This window comes from Rousettus aegyptiacus, unplaced genomic scaffold (genome assembly GCF_014176215.1).
Source record: "Rousettus aegyptiacus isolate mRouAeg1 unplaced genomic scaffold, mRouAeg1.p scaffold_m13_p_3, whole genome shotgun sequence".
NCBI classification, from domain to species: Eukaryota; Metazoa; Chordata; class Mammalia; order Chiroptera; family Pteropodidae; genus Rousettus; species Rousettus aegyptiacus.
In genome coordinates this window covers 84,050,698-84,076,626 of record NW_023416306.1, presented here as the reverse complement: position 1 = coordinate 84,076,626, position 25,929 = coordinate 84,050,698, and the positions used below count along the sequence as shown (strand labels likewise).

The following is a 25,929-nucleotide window of genomic DNA, read 5'->3' as shown; positions in this document are numbered from 1 at the left end:
AAAAAACTTTTGAATATAATAGTATATCCTTAGTGGAATACATTCTAAGGACAAATAAAATGCAAAGAAATCTTAAACTTCACTGAGTAGTTTTATTTTCAAACTACTTGAGGTATACTTAGGAAAAGTATGTATCGCTATATAAAAACTAAGATTTCCAGTGTAAAGATTAAAACTAAAGTAACTTTTAAAAAGAAACATGCAATGTTAAATTTGAATTAGAAATATCAATATGACCTGTTTTGCTAAAAGCCTAAAAGCAGTATATGTACTTTTACTGAAAAGCCTAAAAGCAGTGACAGCTCTATAACAAGGAGCACACTTAGCATCCAGATACTGGTTTCAAAATATCATCCTCTACTATGAAACAGAGCTTCCTGGGAAAATTGCTGATTCCAGTCTAAAGCAGCAAAAGTCATAATATCCTGTACCCAAAAGTAAGGAAATAAAAGACTAATCATGAGTTTACGCAAAAAGAATTCAGGAGTCTCCTAGAAGGGGCTCCCAATATCCTTATTTGAGCATCAAAAAGAACAATATCTATAACTAATTGCAATACAACAAATAAAAATCCAAGAGCGTAAAAAACTCATTTGTCACCATTGTGGATGACTATTAAGACTACTCCTCACTCTGAAAATTAGATAGGAAAGAATTAGCGTTTATTTACTCTGCCCTTTTAGGAGGAACTATAGTTCATTCCCAGTTGATAGTTTAAAGCTCTCATTAACTGAAAAATGACAGCTAACAGAATTAGACACATCATCATTTTTCAACTTTTAGTAAAATACCTGATTTGCTTAAGGCTCGACAAAAGATACTAAAATTATTAGGTAAAAAATATTGAAGAATGGAATGGTACTAAGGTATTGTACCAAAATATCACCCCCACAGATTATTATACTTGACGATCATAGGAAGAAAAACATACGTTTATAATGAAGAGATATAACAAACATCACCTTAAACCTAATAAAACTTAGATCACTAATAGTTATATTATATACCTCCCATAGTTTATAACATGATATATAACATTACCTATGAAGTATTCTTGCCAAAACTGTTTAACGTGGGTCTAATCAAGCCTTTAAAATACAACTTCTAGTTTACAGGATATACAGGGAATGCGGGGAACAAGTTAAATAAAAGCACAAAGAAACTATCAGATAACTCTTAGAAAATAAACTGCTGTACAAGATCTGGCCTTGTCAAAGAAATTTCAATATCATAAGAAAGAAGAGTGAGGAAGGGAACTTTTCTAGATTAGAAGAGACTAAAAAGATGATCATATGCAATATAAAATCGTGATTGAATTCTGATTTTTAAAAAATCATGTTATGGCACAACTGGGAATATTTAAATATAGATGAATATTAAATGCTATTAGGAAATTATTGTTATTTTTCTCAGGTGTTGGTAATGGCACTGTGAAGCGCAGAAAACCTACTTTCTTAATAGCTATATGCTGAAGTATTTTGAGGTAAATGTCACAATATTCACAACTTTCAAAAGGTTCAGTAAAAGTACATACACACATATACACATAGAGAACCATAAAGTATACTCCAGATGGCATATTAACTTCTGAATCTAGGTGGCAAATATAACAATAGTCTTTGTTCTATTCTTTCAAAATTTCAATATTTTCTAAGCTTTTTATTATAAAACAGGAGGATGGCAAGAAGAAAACCAAAAGAAGGTAGAGAAAAAAATGATCTACAAATCATTTGTTAATACATATTCATAGTCACCTGAAGACCTTTCACCTTTACATTAAAAAAAAAATCCAGAGATTACTCAGCCCACTATCTTCTGATCAATGTAAGTAAACAGATTTTAAACAAATACTTACACACTACAAACAGTAATATCACTACAATCTGTCAATGATTTAAGGAATGTTTGTCATTAGCAAACAGAACATTTTGTTTTGATACCCCACAATGAATCAAAATACATTCTAATGTCTATTAATCTTATACTAAGACACGAAGAAAAGCATTTCTTTGAAATTTTTTGAATCGAAAATTTTTTTTACAAAGACAACTAGCAGACTATCATTCTAGAATTTACTTCTATTAGCAACAATCTTTGATTAGCCATTTAATTCTAGATGCCACACACAATTCTTTACATTTTTAATCTCAATTTAATATAACAAGAAATAGACATTTATTCAAGGGAGGAAAGGAAGACTTGTTGAGAATCAACTATGTGCTTGGTGCTTTACATAAAGTTTAGTAATTATCTTGTGAGGTAAATATTCCCATTTGAGAAATGAATGAACATTCTTGAAGATCAGAAATGTTAAGTGACTTGCCCATAAGTGACAGCTCATAGGTTGGAAATTGAATCAAGGTCTACTGGAAATCCAGGTTTGAAAGTCCATAATACTGCTTTCCACTTAATTGGCCTTAATGGATTTAATATTTACAGACAAAAAAGCCCATCTACATAAAAGTATGTTTAAAAGAATACCTTCATATTCAAAGAGCTATATAATCTTAAAGATTAAGAAAAATCAAAACTGACAAAAAGAAAATGTACACTCTAAAATTATGGCTAAATGCAAAAAAAAAAAAAAAAATTCTTAGCAAGCCAGCTGTCTACGACATAGGACAGCCAGCCCTTTCCTCACTGTACATGTAAAATTATACTCCAGTTGCCCGTTGGATAACCCCACTGCCAAAATATGCTAGCAACATAATTCACATTAAAAACCAGAGGCCCACCACTATTTATAAAGTGCTTTACACGTTTACAATACCCATCTCAAGCAAGTTCACCACTCAAAATTAACACACTATTTTCAGTAAATACTCTTTGATCTATCACATTTTTTCTGCCACTCTAAAATATTAAATAAGCAAGAAAACCTACTTAAATAACATCCTACAACTGAACAGAACATTAGTGTTGTTTTTTAATTCATTGCATAAAAATATGCCGAAATTACACTTCTATAACATTAATGTAAATTATGTAGGTTCTTTTCAAAAGATCAAAACTGCAATACCTGTATCTCTTGTATAGCTAAAGATATACACAAAATACGTAGAGAAACCTTTACGTTAAAGAGTTTTCCCATTTAAAATTAAATCCTCTTTGAATTGGATTAGTGATTAGAAGAGGGCATGAGGTGGCTTATGGAGTTGTAATAATATTCTGTATCCTGATGTGGGTGTTAATTACACTGGTGTGCTCGTTTGGTGAAAATTCACTGAGCTTGTACATTTATGATCTGTGTACCTTTTTGTATAATTTACGAAAAGCTTATATATTTTTTTAAATCTTCAATCTAAAAACCTGCCTAATTATAATACACTGATACCAAAGAAGTTAAAGCCTAGTGAAGAAAATAAGTAATCATGAATTTCATTAGAGAGCTATGACAGAAAGAAGCACTATGTACTACAGGAGCACAAAAGGGTGGCACCTAACTTAACCCAGAACAGGTAAATGAAAGCTTCCTGAAGATACACTTGAACTGAGTCCTGAAGTTCAGTAGCAGTTAACCAAATAAATGAAGGGAAAAGGGGAAGACAGAGTGCAAAGACAGGAGAGAAGAAGCCTATGTTCAATAAGAGTGGACCAAAGAATTTAAGGAAGACAGCGAGAGGAAAGCCTAGAGAATTAAGAGTTAGAAAAATGAAAGATCTCAAATACATGCCATGCTACAGTTTAAGCTTTATCATGAAAGCAATGAGAAAGCACTGAAGATCTTTCAACAGGAAAAGACATTATTAGATTTCTTTTGTACTATAAATGTCAATTATGGCGCCTGCCATGCTTACAACCCCGTTTTGTGAGAAATTAACCTGTACATTGTCCCATGCTTTTCACCATGATCCCACTCCACACCATTGGCAAATAAACACACAGTCAACACCAAATGGGCAGGAGTGGTCACATGACCAAAGTACACAGGCTTGCTAGCAGTCCATGAGAAAAAAAAAAGTTGAGCCAAAGAGATTGTTTCTTGGGAATTCAAACCAGAAAATCCTAGGGGAAAAAAAAGGAGTTAACAACAGAAGCTCAAGTTAAAAAGATAGCAGTCAGGAGGAAAGATGCTGGCACGAGAATGACACAGTAGTTATAAAGAGGCAGAAATTGGAACACATAGAAGCTATGAGATAGGCAGGCTTGGGGTGGGGGGCGGTTGTGGAAGTAGAGAGAAAAATAAGCCAAAAAGAAATAGAAAGAGTAGCTAAGACAAATTAACAGTAGAGTACTAGAGTAAAATCTGTCATTTCCTGCTTCTAGTTTTAATTATTAAGTGCCTGTTCTTCTTGAACCCGAGTTGTTTAACTTTTCCTGGGTTCCCTTGTTTCCTGGGTTTCCTTTCAATAAGCACTCCACTGTTTAAGGTAACTTGAGTTTCTTCCTTGCAACTGAAAAGAGCCTAACTAAAAGAGCATTTTAGAACGCTTATTCTGGCAGCAATGCAGAGAATGAACAGGAGGGTAGACATAATAAGGGGCAAAAGAGAGAAGGCAAGATAATCACTTAGAAAGCATTATAGAAGCCCAACAATATTTGGGGTTAAAATAAAGTAGAGACAACAAAAATAGCAATAAGGAATAACATAAAACATCACAGGGAGAATGTGCAGGACTTAGTAGTGATGTTAGTAGTAAGGTACAGAGTGGAGTGGAGGATGATTCCAAAGTTCTAGAAAGCTTCATGACGACAGTGGTGCCATTCATCGAGACAAGAAATCAAAAAAAATTTTGTTGGCAGTTTGTCTCCCTTTACCCTACCTTATTGGGGGGAAAAGAGGCAGAGAAGAGTTTTATTTTGTACATGTTTGAAGTGCTTGTGAACTGTGAATCCAAGTGGAAATGCCCATTAGCAATGATTTACTGGGGTCTAGAGTAGAGGTAAGAGCTCAAAACAGCAGCTCTAGACTTAAGAATACATTCTTCTATAAAGCTGGGAAAAACTTTTTTTAAAAAAGAACAAATACATTAAGTTGATATTATGGTACTAAAATATGTCCAAAAATTCTGCCTAATATTTATTTTAAATTAAGTTAATATAACTAAAAATCATGCAAACCAAAAACTTAAAAGAGTTCTTGGCAAATCACATTGCACTTCTCTACTAACACCAAAGATTGAACCAATTTCTACAATAGTATGAGCCAACTGATCAGGAAAGATGGAGTTTATATTACTAATTTCAACTGAGGTTTTTACTTTAAAAAAAAATCTAAGTTTATTCCATTTCTCTCACTAACTGTACATTACTATTGTTAGCAAAGGGGGAAAATGCTAAAAAAAAAAAAAAGTCACATGTAAGACAGTGAATCTCACTATTGTTGCTTAAACTATAACAAGATTTCTTAAAGATTTAATCACATAATTTGCTAGCTTAGACACTCAATTATATCTGTATTGTAAATGTTGGTGTTTTTTCATACAATCTTTTATCCTTTCACCTATACTCTTTGCCCCCAACATCTATTACTCCAAACCCAGAATTTGAGAATGAGCTTAAAACCACAAATCCAGCTGCCTACTGGCCATCTACATGTGACAGAAATATAACCACCCAAACTCAACATGTCACAAATGGAATTCAGCTTTCATGACAAAAATAAAGATCCTACTTCTCCCTCACATGGATCCCCACCTCACTGAAAGGCACAAGCTAGAAACTAGATCTTAACCTGTATGAACCCTCTTCCTAATCCCAAACCACTGAAATCACTAAGTCCTATCTACTCCCAATACCCAAATCCAGACTCGCTATCGTCATTTACCTGGATTGCCCTCCTGATTGATAGTCCTGCCTTTAGCCTTAGTCCAATCTTCAATTCACCCTCCTCACTGTAGCCAGAGTGACCTTTTAAAAATGCAAATCTGATCATTTCAGTCTCCTACTTTAAAACCTTCAATAATTTACTTGATATATATTATAATTACCAGTGAAGCTAGTCACTCCATGGTAGCTCAGCATTTCAATGAAATTTACTTTAGGTATCTTTTTTTGTAGGTTCAACACAAAAGCATCATGAGCAAATTTTTTCAAACCCTGAAAATTACTTAACACATACATATAGCAGCTGATAAATTTATAAGAAGAGCATCAGCACTGTTTGCAAATGCGAAGACTTAAAATACCTCAAAACCATTATAACGGAATACTATCCAGTCAGTAATGAGGCACTACCATATCTACTGCTGTTGAATGATCTCTAGAATCTATTATTAAGTGAAAAAAGCTATAGACAGAGTGCACAGTATACAAGCATTGTCTTTAGTGTCTTAATATAAATGTACAGGGCTGTACATGCTAGAAATATCACAGGAAGGACACACACGAAAATGGAAATACTAGTTGCCTCTAAAGATGGGTGGAAGAAGACTACAGCCACATCATTCTGAAGAAGCCCAATCCCCCCTGATCTCGGAAGCTAAGCAGGGTCAAACCTGGTTAGTACTTGGAAGGGAGACCACCTAGGAAGACCAGGTGCTGTAGGTGTAAAAAATAAAAAATAAGCGATTGTAAGCTGACAAGGTCCTTACAATGTGTAAGGTCAACCAAGGGTTGCCTCGCCTAAAAAAATTCAATTCAATTCAATTTAAAAAACAAAGATGGGTGGAAGATAAAGGAACTTTTTACTGCATATTCTTTTGGACCTCTGACTTCATGTCTACCTATTACTTATAATTTTAATATGATTTCCTCCCTCCTCAGTTCCATACACAAATAAAAATTTGAATGCACTGACTACAAAAATCTCTCTATACTTCTTCCCTAAATCAACATTAAAATTAGTCATTGATCATTTGGTGTAACATTACATTTCCTTCTTAACAGTTTAGGAGTTCAACATTTTATTCATTATTTTACTACTGCTGAGAAGGCTGTTGGTAATGACACCAGTGAACACTGAATGATAACTGTACTTGCTCCTTGGAAAAGCAAGACAGCAGCACCAGGTAGCAGAAATTTATTAAATTGACATTAAAATCGTTAGGGATTAAAGAAAGCTAAAAATTACACTTTTGCACCAAATTCAAAAACAGCAAATGAAAAAAAGGTCCCCAGAATCCTTCAAAAACAGTGCAAAAGATGTGTAAAAATATGTGAGAAGGTAAAGCAAATGATACTACATGGAGAGTTTTATCCATTAGCGTAATGTGATTTAATCCTTATACAGGTCCCTAAAATGTCAGATCTCAACTACCTCTCGCGTTCTACAGAAGAGATGGGAAGCAGGCTATGACCTTATAACAGCACACACACCACCTGCACTGAGCTTCCATACTCTTCTTCTCCCTCTCTTCTTTAGTCACCAGACTAAACTCTCCAAACATGGGTGTCAGTTCATCCCCTTATGCCCCACTGGGGGGAACACACTAGGCTAAGCAAACTTCCTCTCAGGATTTCATGGCAAAGTTCTTTCAACCAAAGAAAGGATCACGACTAGGAATAAAGAAAACAAGATTGCCTAGAAGAGAAAAGGTCTGTGGGAGAGGGGTGGGGAGAGAGACCGCTGTCTGATGGTGTCCAAAGAGGGGTTGACATGAGAGAGAAAAGCGTCATGAAATACACTATCTGAAAGCCCAGTTGAGTAGGGACAAAGCTAGTCGGCTTGGCGGTGAGCGAGATGGGTGGAAGGGGAGGTCCACTGAGAAGGGAGGTGGGCAGTAATGGATCTGCCTTTGAACTAGGGGTCGCAAAGCGTTACGGGGCAACGGTGACTGCCTCTCGGAAGAACTGTGACCGGGTCAGCTCACGGGATGTAACAGAGTCTAGAGGATCCATTAAGAGTCCTAAGAGTCTGAGGGGGGTTCTAATGGGATGTGCTGGGCGTGGAGGGGCCGTGACAGAACTGCCGGCGCGGCTGGAGGGCCGAAATGATGTCTGGCCAATGGAAATACGATGGGTGGGGTCTACAGGGTACCCGGGGCAGTGATCCGGCATCGAGGAGGCTGTAGCGCAGACCCGCTTGCGGGGCGTCTCCTCTGGGGCGGGGCCAGAGTGCCCCACAGGAGCCCAAGAGCGAGCCTGAGACGTGGGCCGGGCCGGACAGCAGGGCCGCTGGGCGGTTAGAGCGGGTCTTACCTCGGGTTCCGCGGCGGTGGCCACCACAACCCCCTGGTCTACGGCGGAAGCCGCCTCTCACCCTCGGCCCCAGGGTCGGGACGGAGGAGAGAGAAGAAGCCAAGGCCAGCGAGGGTCGGACGGTTCCGGGAGGGTGGGCCCAGCTGCCTCAGGGTCCGAGAGAGCTGCCGCCGCGCATCCCCCGCCCTGTCAGAGAGACTCCGCCCGGCCTGGGCAGGCACATCCCCCGCCGCACCCCGCCCAGAGAGCACGCGTTGCAACGCCGCCTCAACCGCTGTCGCCGCCCCTGCCGGGACTGCCGATGTCTCTGCGGCTGCTGAACTCTCAGCAGCCCCCACCAACCGCTGCTGGGCCCCTACTCTGCTCCGGCCCGCGCGCCTTCGACCCCGCGCACGCGGCCCCACCCCGCACGACTCCTCAGCTGCAGACGAGCGGCGCGCGCGCATTCACCTCCCACGCCCCCTACAGCCTGCCTAAGTCGGCCTGCCCGCCCCACCCCGCCCCCGCACGTGACGCGGCCAGAGAGTGCGGTATGCGCTTGCGCGGGCACGCCCCGTTCCGTCCGCCCCAGGCGGCCCCGCCCAAACTTTTCTTCCTCACCTTACGGCAGAGCTGGAAACTGCTTTAGATTTTCCCTATACTAGAGAGCAATGTCGCAAGGTTGGGGTAGAAAACTCTGAGTTTGCGACTGTAGCTCTCGCTTTCCGGCCAACACAGAGGTGCCAGAAGGCTGGTTGGGGCGGTGAGGCCCGAGGCAGGTAAGAAGCCGCCTCCCCACTTCGGTTTGTCCGTCAGTGTGTTCCGGCAAAGGACCTGTTTGCTGACCACACAGATCTGTTGTATCCGTGCCCCCTCCCCTTATTCTGGAGCAGAGTTCTCAGCACCGTTCCTCTTAGCCCCGCCCCTTTCACACGCACGCCCCTCCCCCATCTTTCCCCGCCCCCGACCTCCGTTTCCTAGTCTTCCTTTCCATTCATTCCTCAGACTTTTCACTGAGTGATTTCCATGCCCTTGGACTCCAGAATGTCAGAAGAGAATGTAATAGTCTCAGCTTTCTGGAGTGGTGTTACTTGGAAGACGGTAAGAGAATCTTTAGTGGTAGTAAAGTAAAATTATAATAGAACAAAAGCACTGGATACTCTCAGCATAGAAGAGGGACCCCTGATTGTGTAGGTGGACGTGAGAAAACCCTTTCTAAGGCGACATTTGGGTCACTTGTGTTAAAAGGCTAGTGAGCAGTAGCTGGCCAAAAATATGAGACAGAAGCAGAAAGGCTGACAGGTACCAAAGCACATTATAGTGTTGGTCTGGAAGAGTAAAAAGAGGAATAGAATGTAGCTAATAGAAACCATATTTGTATAGCCTACACTTTAAGAAAGCATCGTAAAGGGGGAGAGAGATGAGAGAGATGACGAGTGAGAATGTAGGCTGCAAAAACGTTTTCTTTAGAGATAGGAGACAGACATAATAGTGTACCATGGAGCCGAGAAGCGGACAATTCATGGATGAGGGTGTCTGTAGGATCAAGAGCACTAATGGAACTCAACTTTGTATGCACGTTAGAATCATCTGGAAAGCTTTTAAAAAAAAAAAAATAAAGCCAATGTTTTTGCTTCACCCAAAACCGATTAAACTGGGATTAGAGCCCAGACATCATTATTTTCTCCTGAAGTGACTGATGCTGAGGATTGAGAACTACTAAACTAGAGAAAAAGAAAGGATGGGAGATGGGGTGGACAGGTAGGAGAGTGACGGCGTTGTCCCTGTAACATTAAGATAGGAGCCGTTTAGTGAGGGAGAATTGGAGATGGAATGAGAAGCTTGAGCAGAGTGATGAAAGTTTTGAATAACTGCTTAGGAAAATGGGAGAAGAAGCCATTCCTGCCTTTTCCTTCAGCACACAATTCCATCCCTCAATCTTAAGAATGTCCACTTCAGTTATGGGCCTCTATTCTCTCTCTTCCATCCAGGATTTATCAGCCGAGGATCCAGCCTTATACCTCACAAATAGCCTCATTTCTACCCAAAAAAATATCAGAGCTTAGCCTTTTTATGAAATTGAAAGACTAACTTCACTCCCCTAGAAATTAATACACACAGGCCTTGCCAATTTAGAATCTGTCTTCTATTATTTATTTATTCAATAATTTAAGGTAGGAATGAGATATAAAGATATTTAAGATACAGCCCTATTAGGATCTCATAGTGTTAGAGAAAACAAACCTTTAAAAGAATTCAGCTGACGAAGAAAGGCTGTAAAGACAAAGCCCACACCAGTGCATGGCTACTGTCTTTTAAGGAGAGTTAATCCAAAACCTGTCTCTCTGCCTCCAGATAAGAGAGAGTCACTGTTGTCTGATATAACTAGAGCATAGTATGGAGAGTAGGGGTAGGGCAGATATAAAGATGATAAAGTGGGTGTGAACAGATTGAGGAGCTGTGAATTCCATGCTAAAACATTTATATGTTACAAGTAATTAATAGGTATAAATAATGAAAGTAAAACTAACCTCTTTTACACTGTGGCCGTCTTTGGCAAGCCTGGCCTGTGGGCCCTATCGATGTTTTTAAATATATAAAATAAAATACATAAAAACACACATGGAATCAATTTTATTCAAAGTTTTAAGAGTATTAGAACTGTACGATGTAGTTATATATGTACTTTTTTATCATTAAATAACATCCGACAACAGATCTAATTGTGTAATTTCAAAATAATGAATCTCAATTATATTTTGAAATACCTGCAACAACTTTAATATGATGTGAAAATAACTTTCTATTGGGGACAAAAGACATAGGGACAGCTAATACTACCCTAGATTATGGCCTACAATTATCAAAGAAAATGCCAAATTTCAACTAGAGAATATTGAAAATAAAAAATGCAGTTTTATTTAATAATCCATGTCTATGGACTCTTTAAAATTCTAGCCACATCCTGGCCCCTGGAGCCTAGATTTATAAAAAGCTCATAGTAATGGTTTTAAGCAAGAGCATGACACATTAAATCTGTATTTCAGAAAGGTACTAGAGCAATGTTCATGTCCCAACCTCTCTGTTGGAGCTGGAGTGGAAAACTGACTATTTTCTTCTGCTTCTTCAGTACCTTAGGGGCAGCAACCAGTACTAATCCACTGTTGTCTAATAATTTGGGCCAAAGAATTGAGCTTGTGGCTGGCTATGTAGGAGCAGTACTAGGAAAAAAACTGGGAAAGATAAGTTGAGGCTATTTTTGTGGAAATCATTAAATGCCAGACTGTAATCAGTACTTGCTTTGGCAGATAATGGAGAGATGTGAAAATTTTTGGAGTAGAATAATGTAATTAGAGTTCTGTTATCTAGCAGCAACATGTAGGTTAGATCATCAAAAGAGAAGATAGGAATGAGGAGACTAGACCTATAAATAAGTAAATAAATGATTTTTTAAAACTAAATTTTATCATAAAGTGATCTCTAAAGAGTCTTTTGGATTACTTTATTTCCCCAGCGTGACTGGACAGTATAAAATAACTTTGATTGAAATAAATTACAAACCTTTCAACACGGATGTGTACACTAGTGCAGAAGTCAATCAGCATTTTACGTGATTAAGAGACTATTCCATTCTTTTGTATTGCAAAGTGATAATGTTAGTACTTGTGATAAGGAATGGCTTTATCATATATATCGGTTTTCAGATGTCGCTTAAGTCTTCCTTGGTTAAATTTCATCTACCCCTGTATATTCTACATTTCTGACTTTGTAAACTCAAGACTTCTCTCCTTGCCAATCCCTTAAACCTCTTAGGTGAATGCAATGTATTAGCAAATGAAAAGAAATTCTTCAAGGCCCAGGTAACCCATCTCTTTGGAAACTGATCAGTATCAGACTATATAAAACTTACTGCTCAAATCCTAACTAGTCCCCAAATTGCGCACTTATTTAAACATATTATTCAAAAAAAATTGAATCTGGGATCCAATTATCACTAATCCAAATAAGTAATGTAAAGTTACTTAACTTTCTGAACCAGATTCTCTGAGAGACTACTTTCTTCAGCATAACTAGTCTTATTGGCTTTATGTCCATCTAAATATAAGAAACCGTATGGGTGATGATATGGTTTAGTACAGATCAAAAATTAGGTTTATGCAGAGGTTGAGGTTCATCCGTCCCTTTTGTAGGGGAAGGGGGGAATTCTTGAAACTTACGAGGCTTTTAAGAATTTTATTACAGAAAAGCTCTAAAATCTCCTTTCTCTGACTACCAATTAAATGCCTCTCCCTTGCACATTCATCTGTTATGAAAGCACTAGATTATGGTCCTGATACTAAAAATTGTCTCAATTATAGTTACTATTTTTGAACATCTATGTTATAAGTTTAAAAACCATAAGCCTGCCATCCCTGGTGGCCAACAAATAAATACTTTCTCAGAGTGGTGTGATAGGTTAAATTCCATCAAAACAATAGTTGGCGATTTCTGGCCTTATTTGGCTTTAATTTTTTCACAACTGTTTATTGCAGCAATTTGGCACTTGAGCAGCAACATAAATCGTTGCTGGAAATGTTTAGCCCTACTTAATAACATATAATTAAGACATGGTCAGATAACTCACAAATATTCATGTTAATTAATATTTAAAGAGAAATTGCAAGGCAAAAAATTCTATACATCAAAATTGAGTCCCATCAGACCCTGTTTTCCTGTCAGCACAGTACAGTAAAACATAAATTCATTATTTCTTTAATTCATCAAATATTTATTGAGCCCCACTATGTTCCAAGCACATTTTTGAAACCCATTAATTAGGAGTTTGTAATAACAATTTACATATCTCTTAACTACCTATGGGGGAAAAAGTAACTTATAATAGGCTTTTAAATATACAGGACAAATAAGATTAAAAGATGATGGCTTTTTCATACTCTTTCAAACTATGTGTTTGCATATAGCTACTGTGTGCTCAACACAGTGAATATTTATGGAATCTGGCAGATTATAACTTTAGCTCAACTATACCTTATCAGCTTTTATTTGTTAGTATATACACTAAAATAAAATTATGTCCGCTTCTTTGTTAAATATTATCTTACTCAGACCTCTCATTAAATATAATCACCTCCCTGATATAATGTCTTGACAACTTCAGTCGTTTCAAATTTTGTTGTGGTGTAAAATCATTTCTCAGAAAATTTTAGGCAAAACAAAGTCCATTTGAGCAAAGGCTGATGTTTATACCAAGTCAAAGAAATTGTGACACAGTTATAGATGGAACCCTTGAGATAGAAATATTAGGTTGAGAATAAAATTCTTTTCATTCTCAATGACACCTTTCCCATTGATAGCTATGCCTAGTAATAGAGCAATAAATGAAGAGCTTGGTGCTAGAAGGAATCGCAGAAGTTCACCTACACAGTCTTCCTGGCCTTAGGGCAGGATCAAGTGGAATTTATGGCAATAAAGTTACTGGGCATCATCATCATATAAGTAGTTTTCTACTTTGAGAGTTGAATTCCTCTACTTGTGAAATATGGATAATAAAAGAATATTCAAAATAATAAATACAAAATTGAGAAATCTTCCTATGTTTATAACAGTTTGTGTTTTTTAGGATTTTTTCAAAATGCACTTCTCAATTTTGTTCAAGAAAATGGATTGCACTTCTCTATTTCCATTTATTGAAACTTCTCCAGTTTGTCAAGCACTGAAAGTAACAGGGAAGAGTAAAATCTAATCTCTGCCCTCAAGAGGGATATATAAACCTTAGTAATTTTTATATGCCTCTTTATACAAATCTGAATGGTTTAGGCTACATTAAAAGGAAACGTTTAATTGAGGGAAATTGAAACCAAAAAAAAAAGGCTTGAACTTCCTTCCTGAAAATTTTTCTGCTTATGCTTCCATGAAAAGCACATTTGATCTTGGATGTAATTCTTTTTGTGAAATTGCAAATGGAATCATACATTAGAAATTGTACGTAATCTAATTTTAATAAACAGATTATTTTTAAATATTTGTGTTTGAATGTTTATAGAAGAGAGATTAGACCTACTCTGTTTTTAACAAAGGACCCAGTGAGACTAGTAAGTTGAAGAAACAAACATTTTAGGTCAATGTAAGAGTGGGAGGTGGTACATCTTTTTTTTTTCCTGAATAGAAATACCTGCATTTGCTGTTTATGTGCTCATTATAAAAAGAAAAGGGAAAAAAGAAAGATTAATAAAACATAGAAGGAAAAAAGTTAAGTATTAATCCTATCCTTTTTTCTTTTAATAATTTTTTATTTTTTAAGTACAGTCGACATGCAATATTAGTTTCAGTTGTACAACGTAGTGATTAGATATTTTAAAAATATCTAATAAATCTAATACTCATCTGACACCATACATAGTTATTACAATATTATTGACTATATTCTCTATGCTATACCTTACATCCCTATGACTATTTTGCAACTACCAATTTCTACTTCGTAATCCATTCCCCTTTGTCATCCATCCTCTCCAACCCCTCTCCCTTCTGGCATTCATTAAAATGTTCTCTATGAATTCATTTCTGCTTTGTTTATTTATTTTGCTTTTTTTAGATATATGAGTGAAATCATATGGCATTTGTGCTTCTCTGACTTACTCCACTCAGCACAATACCTTCTAGGTCTATTGATGTTGTTGCAGATGGCAAGATTTCATTCTTTTTTTCTATGGTTGAATAATATTCCATTATATATATGTACTACCTCTTCTTTATCCATTCATTTATTGATGGACACTCAGGTTGCCTCCATACCTTGACTACTGTAAATAATGCTGCCATCAGCATATGGATTCTCATGTCCCTTCCAAGTAGTATTTGGGTCTGTTCAGATAAATACCGAGAAGTGGAATAACTGGGTCCTTCTTTGTCTCTTGTTATAGCCTTTGTTTTAAAGTCTATTTTCTCTGGTTTAAGTATTGCTACCCCAGCTTTTTTTTTTATTATTTCCATTTTCACAAAACATATTTTCATTCCCTTTACTTTCAGTCTTTGTGTGTCTTTCAATCTCCAGTGAGTCTCTTGTAGGCAGCATATGTAAGAGTCTTGTTTTCTTATCCATTCAGCCACCCTGTGTCTTTTGATTGGAGCATTTATTCCATTGACATTTAAAGTAATTTCTGATAGCTACGTAGTTATTGCCATTTTATTATTCACATTTTTTATCTTCTCAAAGAAGCCCTTTAACATTACTTATAATGCTGGTTTGGTGATGATGAACTCCTTTAGCTTTTTCTTGTCTGGGATGCTCTTAATCTGTTCTTCAATTCTAAATGATATCTTTGCTGGGTAGAGTAATCTTGATTGTAGATCCTTGCTTTTCATCACTTTGAATATTTTGTGCTATTCCTTTGTAGCCTGCAGTTTTTGTTAAGAAATCATCTTGAGAGCCTTAGGGGAGCTCCCTTGCAGGTAACTGCTTTTCTCTTGCTGCTTTTAAGGTTATATCTTTGTCTGTAATCTTTGGCATTTTAATTATGATGTGTCTTGGTGTGGGCCTCCTTGGGTTCGTCATGTTTGGGACTCTCTTCATTTTCTGGGCTTATATGTCTATTTCATCATTATTTCATCATTATTTCTCCAAATGGGTTTTCCATTCCTTGTGCTCTCTTCCTCTTGTTCCCAGTGATGTATGTGAATGTCGCTATGTTTTGTTTTGCCTCAGAGGCCCCTTAAGCCTCATTTGGGAGGATTTTTTTTCTTTTCACTGTTCTGATTGGATATTTTCTGCTACCTTATCTTCCAAATTGCCGTTTCAGTCCCCTGCTTCATCTGATCTACTGGTGATTCCCTGAAATGTATTCTTTATTTCAGTTATTGTATTCTTCATTTCTGACTGGTTCTTTTTTGTTTTCTATCTCCATTTCTACATCCTTATAAACCAATGTTTTAAACTCAGCATCTGGTAGATTGCTTGTCTCCATTCTGTTTAGTTCTTTTTCTGGAGTTTTATGCTGTTGTTTCATTTGAGGCATGTTTCTTTGTCTCCTCATTTTGGCTGCCTCCCTGTGTTTGCTTGTCTGTATTAGGTAGAGCTGCTACATCTCCTGGTTTTGGTAGAGTGGCCTTATGTGGTAGATGTCCTGTGGGGCCCAGTGGTCTCCCTGGTCACCTGAGCCAGGTGCTCCACGTATGTCCCTCATGTGGGTTGTACATGCCCTTCTGCTGTAGTTGAGCCTTGATTGCTGTTCATGTCAATGGGAGGGATTTACCCTCAGGCTGGTTGATTATGAGGACTGGCTTTGACCACAGTGGGGAAGCTGTTATGCAGGGCTGACTCTACAGAACAGGATTCAATTTAGTGGGTCTCTGGTGCCTGCCAAGTCTGCTTTTTTGGGTTTATCATTTGTAGAGATGGTTGGGTGGTGCTCTGGTATGGTCTGAAGCTGGACACCAGGTGTGTTGGTTCTGGGGCCTCTTAGGAAGGGCTCTGGTACAGACCAAGGTCAGCTGCTTCCTGTCCTCTGCCCAGGGCCACTTTATATGAGCTACAAAGTCATCTGGAGATGGTTGCCACTTGTGCTGGGCTTAGAGGTGCCTCGAAGATTCTTAGCTGTGAACCAAGGCCAGATGTCACTAATACCAGGCTCCGGGCTGTCTAGCAAGAAATACAGGGCACCCTAAAGGCTGATGCTGTTTGTTTGGGGTTTAAAAATTTTTGAGAGATTTTTAGGAATGCCTGCAGATATGCCGTTTGTATGGAAAAGCCACTGTAAGCAACTTTGAGGCCTGCAAATTGGGTGGAGTAAGGGTCTCAGGGAATCACCAGGGAAGGGTGAATAGTATTAGCTAGGTTGATGGAGATTCAAATATGGCATTTGTATGTGCAGGCTAGGTGGGAGGGGGGCTCAACAAAGGAACAACGGCTTTGCCAGCACTTAAGCTTTCTCTCTGAAGCCAGACAATTCTGTTCTTCCCCATATGTTTCTGGTACCTTTCAAGCTGCCGCCCCAGCGCTGGAGCCCAAGATAAGTGAGTCCGTCAGTAAGTCCATGTCCAGGCCCTTTAACAGGAATACCTGGGACTCCAGCAGCCCTCTGTCTCAATCAGCCATAATCTCTGCTGGTTTTTACAGCCAGAAGTTGTGGGGACTTCTCTCCCTGGCACTGGAATCCTGGGCTGGGGAGCCTGGTGTGGGGCTTGGACCACTTGCTCCTCAGGAGGTACCTCTGCAACCAAGATATACCTTCTGATTTTTAACTGCCACATGTGGATCTGAGACTAGCCCAAAATGCATCTTTACCCTTCCTACCAGTCTCACATGGCTTATTCTGTATGTCCTTAGTTACAGGACTTCTATTCAGCTAGACTTAAGGTGATTCTCAAAGATGGTTTTTATGTATTTCAGTTGTCATTTTGATGTGGTCGTGGGAGGAGGTGAGCACAGCATTTACCATACTCAGCCATCTTGACCAGAAGTTAATAATCCTGTTTTTAAAACTACCTAAACTTTTGATAGCTATCATTCTTGATTATTTTTGTGTGTATTTTTCTTGTACAAGTTTTTATATAACCTTTTCATAGCATACTATGAAATGTCTTTCTATGTCAGTAAAGTTATATCTACATTATTTTTAATGGCTAAAAAAATTTCAGTGTATGGAAATGAAATATTTTTTTTATTTTTATGTACCACTACACTTTTGAACTAATAAGGTGTTGAGTATCTTTTTATCTGTTTATTGGTCAGTAATATAAGTATTTTAAGCTCTTATTCTCTTCTGATATTTTCATTTAATTTTTTTATTTTTAAATTTTACTCCATCTAAGATATAGTAATTTGATATAAGGTATGAGGTAGGGATCTTAACTTTTTTTTCATCAAATGATTAACAGGTTATCCCAATGCCATCTAATAACTCAGCAAGCATATCTCAAACTTTATTGCACAGACAGTAATTGATATTCTCCAAAACAAAAAATTTTCCATGGTGAAATGAGGTTGGGGAAAAAAATCAAGAGTTCTTACCTCCCCATACCTATTACCATTTCCCTTGGTGTAGGTCATGTATTCCTACCTTTACTTTCGGTAAAAATCTAATTGATCTCTACCTCTCAGTTTCTCTATCTACCAATTAATCCTGTATGCTATGGTTGAATTATTAACTTCCTAAAGCATTAACCTAGTCATTCATGGCTCACCTTTTTCTCCAGTATAAATTCCAAACTCTTTCACCTGGAATTCAGTCTGTCACCACTTAGCTTCTAGTAATATTCCTATAACCCTCAGCTCACCTCTAGTCCTACTTCATTCCAGGCAGACTAGACTGCACAGTTCAAGTCACTTTCCTTGCCCTCTTAATTCCTTTATTCATGCATCCAACTCTACCTGCCTTTCAAGAGCCCACTTTTATGCTACTTTCTCCTTGAATCTTTCTTGATCAGAGCTCTCCTTCCTTTTCACCCTATTAGCCAGGAATGAGTGTTCTCTCTTCTGAATTTGCATATATTTTTATTTGTGTCTTATGGGTTTCTTCTCATTAGATATAAGCCACCATATACATCTTCGCATCTCCCACAATACCTAATATTAGGTACTCAGTAGCTTTTTGTTGACTAAAAGAGGTAATATATTCATTGTGTTCATTATAACAAGCTTAAGGTGAGTAAGTGTAGTAACTATGACTGTCTCATTCTCATTCTGATCGTCCAGTCCTTAGCACATAGGAAACACTCAATAAACATGTGTTAAAAACATATAGTTATCAATTATTGGAATATAAATTCCCTGATGACAATAGATATCTGGAAATACTACTTTATGTTTTTTTAAATTTTAGTTACCTGTTTCTTCATTTTATATTGACAACCTATGCTAAAGGTCATGCACTAATATTCTCACTTTACAGAAGGGGACAGTAAGGTTTAAAGAAATTAAGTAGTTTAATTATGATCACACAGAACTGTATGAATAAGAGAACTGAGTCTAAAACTTAGTCTTCACATGTAAAATTTAGAGTTTTTTCCTTGGCCAAGGATGGTTTGACCAAAAGCTAATTTGGTTCCATTTGCTTTAGAATTATTAGGGTTAAACTATTGCAATCATGTGGTATGGAATAGAATTAGGCCCTTGAGTGACCCATTGTCTGTGTATTGGATGTTTTCAAAATCAAACAGACAAAACTATTTTCTGAAGAAAATCTCGACCATGCCTATGGATACTTCTATTCAGCCACTCTTCTGGTAGGCTTCTATTCCTAGTTGAGTGGCTGTTAAGATGTGAGTCTGATTACATATAGGTCTGGCAGCAGAGAGAGCAGGTCTCCAGGTATTCGCCAAGCAGTACAACCTGGCACTCACAGCTATGTAGTAGTCATTGAAGGCATGGGGGAGTGATTGAGGGAGCCTTGCTTGATGCACATGCAGTCATTCTCTTTTCATATTCATATACTCTTAAGTCAGAGCAGCAGCAGTCTGAGCACCTAGCCCCCACAAAGTTGCTTTACTAGATTGCTATTTTCTTATTTGCCATTAGGATAGATATTAAGGATTGTTATAAGAAACAATTTTCTAAAACTTTTTCATCTATTATAAGGACATTGTGGGAAATTATTCATTATGATACACCATGTCTTTTATTAAAAAATTTTGAGAGAAAACCGACCTTAATGCAAAGAAAGCTTTTTCCTTTCCTGGGCAATTGCTTTGTTTTTACCTTATGGACATTGTGAATGTTTAACTTAATGATCTCTGGTTAGCTGCCAAACAGCTTAGAGCCCAATTCGTGGCCCACCCAAAACAAATGTGCTCTATGCCTCCTTAACATTGTTCCTGGCTCCAATTTATGTTTCTGTTCAAGTTATTTTTCTTCTCTAGAAAATCCTAATTCATTATTTTATATAGAGATAGATAGATAGATAGATAGATAGATAGATAGATACACACACTCTTAAACAGACATATTGTTCCTGAAATAGTTCATATTATGACATACTGTATGTGCATAAATCCCTCTTTAGTCCTTCTTAGTTACCTAATTTACTTTAGCTTTTTTCCTTGAGGGGTATATTTATTTTTTATATAGGTTTTCTGCAGGGCTTTGATAACATGAAAATTATTGTGTCACAAAATTCTGTTGTTTTAATAGTATAACCAAGTGGCAAAATAACCGACCTAATGGCCTGAATTAGTTACATTAGTCACAGTTCTAGCCTAGCTTTCACAGCAGTATTATTATTTTCTTACAATATGCTCTGCTATGTAGTCTCAATCTGTGTGTGACAGTTTATTGCTTTGTGACTTTTAAAAACACTTATGCTGCCAAGTCAGTGCACATCAATGAACTCTATTAGGCTCTAATATTGTTACCTTACCACACTTACTGTCTTCGTTAACACCTTACCTCGGGTGATCATGATCATAATCTCATGACTTGTCTTGCTCCACTCTCAGTCATGCTTTTTTTTGGTGAAGATAATATGAACTGGATATTTGTTTCCAAACTTCATTTGCTTTCATTGGTTTAGAGCTCTATCTAGATTGCCTTATCATCTTACTAATAAAATCCAATTAATAACATAAATATTCTTTGTATAACAATTTTAATATCTTTAAGTGAAACGATTTGGCCTCTTCTGCAAACTGTCTGAAGCATGTAAAGCAGATGTATGCCCTTTTTTACAGATAACAAAAACAAGGACAAAATCACTTAAATGACTTGCTCAAGCCAATACTAGCAAGTCAGTGGTAGAACTAGGGCTAGATGCTGGTCTCCTGATTCTGGCCACATTACTTATCGACACCAAAAGAAGTCCTAACTTATATTAGAAAATTACATAGTCGTTATCTCACTCCTTGAGGTTAAAGATGGGAAATGGGCAAAGATACAGCAGTTATATCACTCATGTTCTTGGCTGGGCAGAAGCAAGAATGAATTTCATTTGTAGTACTTTTGTGATACTCTGTTCTTAAAATTACATTTCTTTTTAACTACAACTCCAGTCACTGTCGCTTTCCATTATGGAATGAGGAAGCAATATTTTATCTTATCTCTTAAAAATTAACATCGAAATGGAAACTATTTCCCTTGGTAATTAGTAACATTTTTCTTTAGACTCTTTGAAAATTCATCTTTAATATAAAAAAATAATTTGCCATTGTTATCACGCATATTCATTCATTAAAGGGCCAAATATATGGTTAATGCCATGGAGTTTGGTAAAACATTAGTTAGTGATTTTTAGCAATCTTTGTATTTAAAGAGGAAATTTAAAAATCCATGCTTACTTTTTCAGCATGGAGAACTTCCAAAGTTTTTATTCTAACTGTTGACATAAAGCTCTTTATGCTAGAGTTTCCTGAGTGTTTACTCTTAATCAGGCATTCTTGCTAAACAGTTTACAATTGTATTTAATCTTTACCAAAACCCTATAAGAGTAGCTATTATTTATGATCCCCATTTGACAGCCAAGTATTGTATTCAACAGTAACTATTGTCTTCTGCCTCTCCTTCAGCTTCTGGAATTTCTGAGCAGCTCTGGTCAGTACAAGATGGACCCTGTAGTCTTGAGTTACATGGACAGTCTACTGCGGCAGTCAGATGTCTCTCTATTGGATCCTCCAAGCTGGCTCAATGACCATATTATTGGGTTTGCCTTTGAGTACTTTGCCAACAGCCAGTTTCATGATTGCTCTGCTGACGTCTGCTTCATCAGCCCCGAAGTCACCCAGTTTATCAAGTGCACCAGCAACCCAGCAGAGATCACCATGTTCCTTGAACCCCTGGATCTCCCCCACAAGAGAGTTGTATTTTTAGCCATCAATGATAATTCCAACCAGGCAGCTGGGGGAACCCACTGGAGTTTACTGGTTTATCTCCAAGATAAAAATAGCTTTTTTCATTATGATTCCCATAGTGAAAGCAACTCAGTCCATGCAAAGCAAGTAGCAGAGAAGTTGGAGGCTTTCTTAGGCAGAAAGGGAGACAAACTGGCCTTTGTGGAAGAGAAAGCCCCTGCTCAACAAAACAGCTATGACTGTGGGATGTACGTGATATGTAATACTGAGGCCTTATGCCAGAACTTATTTAGACAACAACCAGAGTCACTATTGCAGCTACTCACTCCTACATACATCACAAAGAAGAGAGGAGAATGGAAAGATCTTATTGCCAGACTTGCTAAAAATTAGCTATTCAGGATATTTGTGACTTTCGAAGTCTCTTCTTTCTGCCTGTACCCATTTATTGGATGGCTGCAGTCTCAGTGCCTGAGGGAAGATGCCTGGTAGAGGGAACTTAGGATTCTTATTTTTTCCTGCAAGAATGTCATCCTCTGCATTATCCTAATGGAAAATTTCACTTTAACCCTAGCTTGAGAAACAGTATGTTCTGTGGGAATGTCTTGAAGTTATGCACCAAAACCTTAAAACCAAGCTATCTTAATATTTGTTAATTCCTTTTTGGTATTTCTTAGCCACATTGGCTTATTTCAAAGGAACAGCAGTGACCTGTGAAACAATTTAAGACTGTAAATCTAAAGGAATGCAAGAAGCAAACTATATAGAAGAACCAAAATTTATTGGACAAGCCACCGGCTAGTAGATCATGACCTAACCTAATTCAAGATTTAAATATTATGAAAATCAATTTTTCAGTTCTGTGATATTTCTTCCATTCACCATGCAAAGTTTTCCCAGCTATCTGTATACCCTTTGCAAAGATTTGATAAAGATGATGTTAGCCCATCTTCCGCCATCTGATTCTTGGAATGCTTTAAGAAAGAGGGAATCTCGAGTAGCTTCATTCAATTAAATGGCTGTGATAGACCTCTTAGTTTGCTCAGTAAGTGGGTCACTTTGCTTCCCTGAGTTGATAAAAGCTTTCTTTCACCTCGTTTGTTATCCATGCACACCCTCCTTATTTCCATAGTGCTGTACTTTTAAAACTCATAGCTGATAACTTCCCAAGGTTATCTATTATTTCAGATAAATATTTTGCTTTCTGACAGACATAGTTTTTCCTTTCTTCTCTCTTATTAATCTGGCAGAATTGTTTTCAGTTATATGATGGTGATTTCAGGACTTTTTTTTTTTTTTTTTTTTTGAAACTTACAAACTAAAAGTTGTTTTTTGAGATATCCACGAGAAAAAGTGACCTTTCTCGACCCTTTCACTTAATTCAAAATGCAGACAATGTAATTTTTTAAATGTGGAACCAAGAGTAAAAGGAAATGCTGCCCTTTCTAAATCACTGATGTGTTTTTTCAGAGTTGTTTCAAATAACAACCAGATGATGTGTTGGGTGCTCACATTAATTCTATTCCTAATGAGAATTGGATTGTGATGCATATACGACTTGAAAACCAAAGGTTAGCTTCAGCCATGAAACTGAGTTTAGCTACCTCTCCAGCCTAACCCTGCCCCCAGCCATATGGCCCAAAATAACCTCACCACTGAGTGACCACAGGCAGTTAACTCAGTTCCTTTTAGTCAGAAGGGAAAACACAGTAAGTGTAAGTAAGTAGCAGTTACATAGCAGGTCTGGGTGAACACAAGTTGAAACAAAGTCAAAGAGAAAGCAACAAAAAGTTTCCATGTCAAGTCACTAGACCTAATGGAAGACCTAATGGAAGACCTAATGGAAGACAGGAGCAGAAAAGAGATTAGGAGCTGGCAATCAGGCACGGAGGTGAAATAGAGAGGGACAGCAAGAGGAGTGACAGGTTGCTGAGGCCATGACTGTAGATAATGATAAGAAAGCAGTAAGAATAACAGACTATGGAAGAATCATATCCTCCCTGGAAAAAGTTGTCTTTCTGATAATGCAAATATGTCTTTAAATATTAGATTGTCTCCTTTGATACATACTGTTGTGGAAAAATCCCAAAACCAGTCCAGCGAAGAACCAAGCAGTAACTTGGAGAGAAGGAAAACTCAGGTTTATTACACGTGGTCACACAGAGAAGCTAGTGCTCTGAAGATCTGGGCCGCAGAGCTATGTTGCAACATTCCTTATATACCAGCCTATTACACGAGCCAATTGGTTGATTCAAGCTTAGGTGAGCTGGAGTTGTTACGGGGTACCACTGGTTACAGATTGTTACAGGAAGCTGGGATCTGCCAAAGTACTGAGGTACTACAAGGTGGGAGTCAGGGGGTCTGCCAGGGGTACAAACAGTTACAAGTCGAGCATAGAGCAAGTGAGCTCTTGCATGAGCTCCTGCATACAGCAAGCATATTTACAGCAGAACAGAGTTGATTACCTTTTTGATGTAAATTCCTCACATTTCCTCTTCATTCCCCCCTTTTGATGCCTGTTTAGATTCTTCATAGGGCATCAACCTCATGGTCTCCCTCTTGATCTCTCAGTGCCAGGGACTGGTAATTCCACTGCAAAAGGATCTTAGCTGCAGTTTTTTGGGAATTTTTTTTTTCCACTATACCCTCTAAGGGAGGTAAGGGAGGTGATTGACTGGTCAACAAGAGGCAATAGGCAAGGCGGAAGGAGGCAGGCACTGAGGAGAGTATTACTCCAACTAAGGTCTTAAAGCCTCTGAAGGTAAAAAAAAAAAAAACTCCAAAAAGGCTATCAAGGTCCCATCTGTGCCATACTTGAATGGGCACATGTGCCAGTTTTGTCATCTGCTTGACGAGATCTTCAGCTACCTGGCCCTGGTCATCTATCTGCATAGAACAGTTGGTGAGATTGAATTTCCCACATACACCGCCTCATGCTGCTACTAGATATAATGTAGTGCCAACCTGTTCTGGTAGATGGCATTTCTCATCTGAGTCTGTTGATGTGCAAGAAGAGTCTGGGCTCGCCCATTGTCATTCATAATGATTTCTGAAACTGCCTGCAGTTGGATAATTCAGTTTAACATATAAATGGGGATACAGTATCCCCAAGATTCACCTTTTGCCCAAGCAGCAGGCCTATAGTATTGGATTAGTCTGGGGACCACTCATCATCCTTCCAGTCTCCTATTTGGAATTCTCTTTTTACCCTTTGCAAGGATTGTGGGACTGGCTGACCAAGATGTTCCCCTGTTTTCAGAGGTAAAAGGAAAAAGGATGGTTTTATTCCAATTACACAGCTTCCTTCCCAATTTGTGCAGCGGTGGATATAGGCCATGCTTCCACAAATCCATTAAAGCCCTCATGGAGCCATTATATCTGGCATTGCCTGGTAGGGAACCAATTCAGTAGCTTCCCATGGCCATCTATCTCCCACTAGAGTTTCCCCCACATACATAGCAGGAAGTGACGTTCAAGGAGTGAGCTATTCAGCCATTCTGAGAAATAAGTTTTTGATCGATTGTGGTGATGGGGGTAGGGGTTCAGTTACTTCCTTATAGAAGGACATATAAACCTGATAGACTTGGGCTGAATGGGCTGGTACTTGACCTTTAATACGAATATGAATTGGAACATAGGGATTTATCCCTATCCCATCAATGTCAAGTGTTAATACTTCTCTGGGACTCCAACGGGGGTTCAAGGGGTTGGTTATGATTAATGGATTGCAAGTATGTGTGGTGCAGTTTGATAAGGCTACCCCTTTTTGTAAATGCACCTCTGTCTTGGTGGTGTCTTTCTCCCAAGTAGCTCATAGGACACACGACCAATAGACAGCTTATGAGGAACTGTGGGGACATATATACTTTTCTTCTGTCCTGTAACTTTCTTCCCAGCTGAGAGATCCATGGGATCTCTCTTCTTTCCATTGTCCCTGACTCAGCAGCACAAGCATCACACTTTAGGCTTATCTGATTAGGATTTTCTTTTAGTCTGGGCCAACATGGGTCCATCTGTCCATCCTCCCCCACGGTCCCTCATAGCTACCCTTATTTCAAGAACTGTTTCAGTGGGAGGGTTATTTGGGTTGTAACA

General features: G+C 38.1%; 2 protein-coding genes and 1 pseudogene across 11 annotated transcripts in view; 2 read left to right on the top strand and 1 right to left on the bottom strand.

Moving 5' to 3' along the window:
* Positions 1-8,500, bottom strand: part of MYO9A (myosin IXA) — a 224,161-nt gene extending 215,661 nt beyond the window's left edge. For 7 of the 9 annotated variants that reach the window (XM_036217679.1, XM_036217682.1, XM_036217681.1 and 4 more), the window contains exon 1: positions 8,080-8,499. The gene's annotated coding sequence lies outside the window, so the exon portion shown is untranslated. Of the gene's footprint in view, positions 1-8,079 lie in introns of all 9 variants that reach the window. The other 2 variants (XM_036217683.1, XM_016126831.2) reach the window with 2 other exon arrangements.
* Positions 6,371-6,489, top strand: LOC118600851 (annotated as a pseudogene).
* A 168-nt stretch (positions 8,501-8,668) lies between the features above and the next one.
* SENP8 (SUMO peptidase family member, NEDD8 specific) lies at positions 8,669-23,284 on the top strand. Of its 2 annotated transcripts, XM_016126832.2 has the most exons (3): positions 8,669-8,837; positions 9,064-9,159; positions 21,553-23,284. In XM_016126832.2, exons 2-3 carry the CDS (start codon positions 9,085-9,087, stop codon positions 22,225-22,227), a joined length of 750 nt encoding a protein of 249 aa, XP_015982318.1. In that variant the 5' UTR covers positions 8,669-8,837; positions 9,064-9,084; the 3' UTR covers positions 22,228-23,284. The 2 variants fall into 2 exon arrangements, with proteins under 2 accessions (XP_015982318.1, XP_015982319.1); XM_016126833.2 differs by lacking the exon at positions 9,064-9,159 and having other exon boundaries at positions 8,670-8,837.
* The last annotated feature ends 2,645 nt before the right edge of the window (positions 23,285-25,929 follow it).